General features: G+C 27.4%; 1 protein-coding gene across 1 annotated transcript; it reads left to right on the forward strand.

The window, feature by feature from the left end:
* Positions 1 to 328: 328 nt before the first annotated feature.
* Positions 329 to 5,691, forward strand: LOC111038681 (homeodomain-only protein-like). Its single transcript, XM_022321883.1, has 3 exons — positions 329 to 875; positions 2,808 to 2,968; positions 5,509 to 5,691. The coding sequence occupies exons 2-3, from the start codon at positions 2,813 to 2,815 to the stop codon at positions 5,578 to 5,580; spliced, it is 228 nt and encodes a 75-aa protein (XP_022177575.1). The 5' UTR covers positions 329 to 875; positions 2,808 to 2,812; the 3' UTR covers positions 5,581 to 5,691.
* Positions 5,692 to 7,028: the final 1,337 nt, after the last annotated feature.

A 7,028-nucleotide genomic window follows, 5' to 3' on the forward strand; every position in this document is an offset into this window, starting at 1 on the left:
TGCTGTCATCGCGCGGATGCAAAACTGCCGCGTACCTAATTCATACAATTAAAATATCATAAACCAATAATTACTATGAATACATCGACGAAGAATCATATTTCTACGCGCATTACGTGTTTTAATATGTTGTCACTTGTCGTACGCGTACACCTTGGAGCGGTACACGATAAAATACGAAGAGAAAAGTCCTGCGTTACAATAATAATAATAATAATAATAATAATAATAATAAAAGGTGTCTGCTCGGTGGGGGCCGAAGACGTACGACCTACTCCCGAGGTGGCCGGCTATAGGATTACACAAATACTCGCGCGCGCATTATGTTCCCAGACCACGATACTTGTGCATAATATAGTTCATAATAATATTATGTAGGTACCTGCCTTACGGTTTACACCGCCGCAGCCGTCCGTCGAGAGCGGTCCGTGTACGCGAGTCTGTCGGCTTGCCAAATTTTTCGACCGCGCTCGAGAGCCAGAAAAAAAATCCACACCGACCGAATTGATCGGGGCAATTGACGATCGCCGTACAAATTTCAACGACGACGATAATATTAAAACACTCATAATAATTATAATAATTATTATAATATTACACTTCGCGGTTTGTCGTTTCCCACATTCCGATTTTACTCTCGAGCGCGCGAGCTTTGATAATAATTATAAATATAGTTTGCGAAATCATAATTTATCGCAATCGCGTGGCAGCGGAAAATTGAAGGAAAAATTGCCCGCGGTTTCTGTTTTTCGAACTCAGTACGTCGTCGTCCGTCGTCGGGACCGCTCGGAACAGCTCTCGTAAAGTTTTTATTACGCCAGCCGAAGATTGCCGTGACCAAACGTCTCTCGATCTACGGATATAATATTATAGACGTAAGTGATTCATATAATCATATTTAATCATCAGTTTTATAAACCTTTTATCCGTGCATAGACTGCATCTGGGTTTACGACGATAATATTGTAATTTTTGGATGCAAAAGTACCTATATCGTCTCGAAAGTATTAAATAATAATTTAGATATATTATTATGTTAGGTTATAGCATTACAAGTACAGCTGATATTTTTTTGGAGAAAACACATCTGCATCGCACGATTTCACAAAAACCATGATATATAATAACATTAATCATGATGATTGCCGAAATAATCTTAATTAAATGTTTTTTTTTCATATTATTCCGTGTGTATAGTCTGCGCGTGAAAGTTTTTTTTTAAACTAATATGCAATTAAAGACTTTATTTTTATTTTTTGTCGTGTTGTAATACACACAATTATTATTATTATTTTAATTTTTCAAAGATTATGTTCATTAAAAAAATAATGAATAATAATAATAATAATAAGTGGACATAAGTACATAACCAATTCATAGTACATACCTAATGGCTAAAACCTAATACAGATATATTATTAGGTAGGTATATCTTATCTTTATTCTGCACGTTCCACGTGGATTTTGTATTGATAAGTGTTATATTGATCACAAAAGTGTGAAAAACATGTTTACACAAAATATTTATGAAAGCCAACTAAACACCTTATTTTATCAGAAATATGACACACCTACCTTGTAATTGTATTGTTATTAGTAATTAAAAGCCAATCTGACCATTTAACGTTATTATACTTCATTAGATTTAAAAATGAATTTCTAAACAACGTGTGCAATGTACATAAATATAATAGGAAATTTCAAATTTACTTTTCAGTAATATATATATATGAATATATATACTATTTAGTAGTATAAAGTTACTAAATAGTAAGTAGTAATAATTGATAAAAATGGCGTGAAAACCCTAACCCAACAGTTTTAAATTTGGAGGTTACCGCGAGGAACGCGGTTATTTTGCACTTTGTAAACAATTAATCAGGCAGTTACAAAGCATTAATTTATTTTTACCCCATTCAATAAAATTATTAATTATACTTAAAAGACATATATATATATTACATTATTTATACTTTATATAATTATATATATTATATTACAAAATTTATTTGACATATAAAACGTCATAATTATTGTATGAACAATCTTGTCATTTCTCATACTGATATTTAGCCTATACTCGATATAAAGATATTATTGCAAAATCGATAAATAGTCAAAAGACAAAATTCACTTTTTGATTACATTTACAACTCTATTAAGGCATTTGAATAATAATTATATGAATTATGATAAAGGCAACGATATTATAATGTGCCCATATATTATGAAATTATAAATTTGGACCATTTTGTAAATGTGTTAGCGTTTGTACATATAGTGTACCTGTTAATGAGAGTAGACAATTAAATTTTTATCGGATACTCAAAGCACCTTTCAATCTAGTTCAACAGTTTAAAAAAAATTGATAATTATTTGTATACAAAAAATAACAACAAAAGAGTTTATTTAAAATTTTACATACTCTTTTTACCATTAGTTACTATAATAGACTGTATAAAAATAAGTTCATAACATCTTATAAATGTGTCTAAAATTTTATAAAACTTATTAAAGCCTGCGGTCAAGGTTTAATGCGTGACACATATAATGTATTTTGAGAAAACTGTAGAGTTATAGCATACTTTAACATAAATATACTGACAATCAACTTAATCCAACTAACTTTTTGTTTATTGTTCTTAAAACTGGGACATCATAATATTATGTCTTAAAAAATGTATATTAAAATAGATATTTATTTCACATAATGTAACTGTAAGTACTTACGTACCTACTGGAGAAAATTTAAGTATTTATCAGATTATATTTTTAATATAAATTTTTGTATTTTCTTTTTACATTAGCTGCGATGGATTATTCTAAAAAAGTTGGAAATAACAACATATCACTCTCTGACGAAGTCTTAGAAGTTCTCGAGTCTCAATTTAATAAAGTCAAAACTCTTCATTCTACAGATTTAGAGATTATTGCAGCCGAGTTGGGTGTTAGAGATAATGATGTTAAGGTAATATCAATATATCATATAAAATGTAATACTTTGACAATTTATTCCAGCAATCTAATTGGTAAAAAAATTAAATAAATTATAACATTGCATTTAACTAAAAAATATGTCACACCACACATTGCAGCTGTATTCTTGTAATATTTTTGTAGGTACTATTAACCTACATTAGGGTAACATGGTGTTTTGTTTTAATTACAAGCAATTGTGACTAATCAAAAGATTATTAAAATAAGCGACCATCAGTCTTAGGACCAATCATAGACTTAAACACGATTTTTATGGGTTTTTAAGAACAATATTGTTCAATAACAAGTGTTCATTTTGTTTGACGTTTCGTAGGTAACAACCTTGCAAGTTGCAGGACAACAATAATAAATTTATACTACACATAATTTCTCTTCTATTAAATAAATATAGATAGGTGAAATGGTACATAATACATTAAAGTACATATAAATAATATAAATAAATAATATATTTATGATTTTATTATAGTAATAAACAGCTATAACCGGTGTTTCATGTAATACGAATACACAATACAGGCAAATTTATATAAAAAGTTTATTATAGAGCTGACTTCAGCAGAACGATCAAGGAAAAATTGAGCAAAAACCACAGGTTTTATGAGAATTTGAAGTTAAGTTTTTAGTTTTTAAGACATTCACAATTTTAGTTACATATGGCTGGAGTTGCAGATATTTATCTAATTTGATAATGTAATAAAATTTATAACATTAAAACTAACGGTATGTATGCAATACACATAGGAAAAAGTGTATAATATAATGAATGTATAATAATATGGTTATAAAAATAAAACACTTGTATCTATTTTGATTTAACCTTTGTAGTGTAAGAATGATTTAAATAAATATGTATATATATATATATAAATTATTAAACGCAGATGTAGTGATCCTCTATGATTATATTAAGCAAGTGAAGCAAAATTAATTCTGATGTTGATTACTAGGACAAGAATTCCAATAATTTTCAATGCTATGTACAAATTAATTTTCTATTGTCTATCAGTTATCAGTCAGTTTATACTACAATGGTATATTAAAAGGTAAAAATAAGATATATATATATATCACCTCATCAATCTGATTATAAAAATCTTTAAACTTCTGATGCTCAATGTGTGTGTTGTGACTTGTGCGTGGATGTTTCAGTTTTACAATTTTGAACTTCATTTTAAGAAGGAATTTTTAATTTTCTAATATTTATTTTACGTTTAAAAATAAAATGTTGACTAGCCAATAATTTGGTGCCAATAGTATGTACGTGTTTACGTTTTTACTTATTTTTAGTTAATAAAATGTATAACATAATATTCAAATTACAAAACGAAATGAAGTTTTTAAAAAATTGGTAGGTCTATGTTTTAATATATTATAACCTGCATTACATAAAAAATTTTTATTTTATTAAGTTTCAGTTTCTCCAACAAATAGTAAACATGTATTGCAGTTTAATATTTACATACTCAAATTCATATGAAATCCATGTAATAATATAATATAGAAATGGTAAACATTATATACGTCAAACATTGATTACAATTTTTAATTATTGTTTATCAGTTGCGAGGACAATAATGCGTATTATCGATCATTAGAATGTGGATATTATTATTTATTTTTTATAAGTAATTATTTTAGTGACCATTTGATTTCAATTATATTTTGTAAATAGTAGAATACCCAAATATAACTAATTTGTTAGAAAGTAAAAACCTGACAACTTGTTTAAATTATATTAATTGTACGATTTCGTAGACAGCTGTTAGTAAATTAACAATTCAACTATAAACAGATAATATACTTGTGATACACGAAATATTTATCAATGTTATTAATGAATCTTAGAAATTTATATTTTTATACTTCCTTGTTTCGAAATATTCAAATCATTCGGCTGCGGTTTATTATCGAATACATTATTTTATATTAAGTTATAATTAGCATTTTGCATTTAAGTATATTAAACCTGCAGTATTAAAAATTTTAAACTACGTTTTTTACTAGGTATTAGGTACCTGTTTTTGGTTATAAATAAACAGAAATAAAGTCAACGATGCTTATTCATGATATTTGCTATTAAAACTGTAAAAGGTTACTAACAAAAGTTCAAAATAGTTTTACTTTGCCGAAGATTTAATTTGAAAATCACGAACAACTAAAAACCAAATAATAATATTAGATTAACCAAAATTACAAATCATTTGAAAAATTGTTATCAACGATGGACTTAAACATATGAACATATCATTTTTATAAATTTATGTTTCCGTTAGTTATATTACCTATATTAGAGCATTGCAGAATGGCAAAAGCAGATACACAAGCATTGTATAGTTTTCCCATTTTCCACAAACAGTGAGTAACAATATTTTAAAAATCATGTTGTCTCGAAAGCATAAACTGTCAATTCGTGAATTTTTTTTTTCGTATTGGTATTGATAATTATTCACCTTTATTGGCTGGGTTCTATTGCACAATTGTAAATTGTAATACTCTTATATTTTTTAGATGTGGTATACTCATCGTCTGGCGGCATGGAGAAGGAGCCAAGGACTTTCAGATTGTTTTGGGCAATTGTGAATTTAAAACACACTAACTAAAAATTATAATAATTACTATATTGTTTAAGTCGATGTTTGTTATGCATGTATTATTACAGTGATTTTACTATTTTGGTAAAGTTATATATCATTTTGTTTTGTATTTATTTAGTTGTTACTAGCACTCATTGTTTTATTTTGACTATTATGTTATGAGTATTATTATTATTTTATACTCGCCGAATTTTAAATCATCGATGTGTTTCTAATAATATATATTATGTAAATTAACAAAACATTATTTATTATTATTTATTTCGATCATGTTCACATTTAATAATATAGTGGTTATAGAAATCGACGTCGTTCAATAAATGTGTAAAAGCGATGACACACAACTTTTAAAATATTTTCCGTGATTTGTGATATTCTGCATTGCGTTCGAACCATGTAGTAAGTGATATTAATTTATGAGTTTAATCGTCGTATTTATTTATTTTTACTACATAGTACTTACTTAATATACGTAATTTATTATAAGAATTATAATTGACTATAACAATCGAATTAGGTCTTGGATGACGATTATTGTGAAGATTATTGGAAAACTGCGATCGAATGATAATTTGTTTTAAAAGGTTTATTTGGGTAGTATTTGTATATTACAAAACTACTGTATTTATCAGTTTATTCCATAATATTGTTATCGTGCACGTGCAATACAATTATTTAAAAATATCCACAAAAAAATGTTTGAATACAATTATTTTTTAAGTTTTTCATGGTATTTTCATTGTATTATCTTCATTTGCACGTAAATGGTTTGTAAAATTGTTGTATATTAAAACAAACACAAATATTTATTTGGGCACTATACGATCTAGAGTTATTCTCGTTACCGCATACTGCACACTTCCCATCGTTGTTTGGAACGTTTAAAGTAAACAAAACATAGACACTCGATGGAGCCGGAAAAATTACACAGAGTAAAAATGACGTACGTGTCCCCAATCAAAATATTAATATATTTTTCAAGACAACATTTAGCAGTCAATTAGCAACGATTGTAGCAAGGTGGTTGTAATAATTTGCAAACCAATATTTCGTCCCCAAAAGAAGTTTCGCAGATTCGTACATGTGATGAAGAATAAAAAAAAATAAAAATTAAACAATTACAACTATAATGAAAATGATAAACAGTCCAATGATTTTTTTTTAAACTATTTTTATTAATTGTATTAATTGATCAATAATAACTCAAAACTAATTTTAAAAAACGATTAAGGGGCCTCCTTACTACTGGATTCTAAGAAACATTTTCTATGCAACTTCTTATACATTCAGCAATACAATTAGACTTGTAATTGTATTTAGTCGCGAATGATCGTAAGTAGTATAATAACCCGAATAGTAGTAGCGAGAAGGTATCTCGCACGCACGCACTCACATGTCAGATAATAATTTGGTGGTGTAGAAAATATATTTATT

Source organism: Myzus persicae, unplaced genomic scaffold, assembly GCF_001856785.1.
Source record: "Myzus persicae strain clone G006 unplaced genomic scaffold, MPER_G0061.0, whole genome shotgun sequence".
Classification (NCBI taxonomy): domain Eukaryota; kingdom Metazoa; phylum Arthropoda; class Insecta; order Hemiptera; family Aphididae; genus Myzus; species Myzus persicae.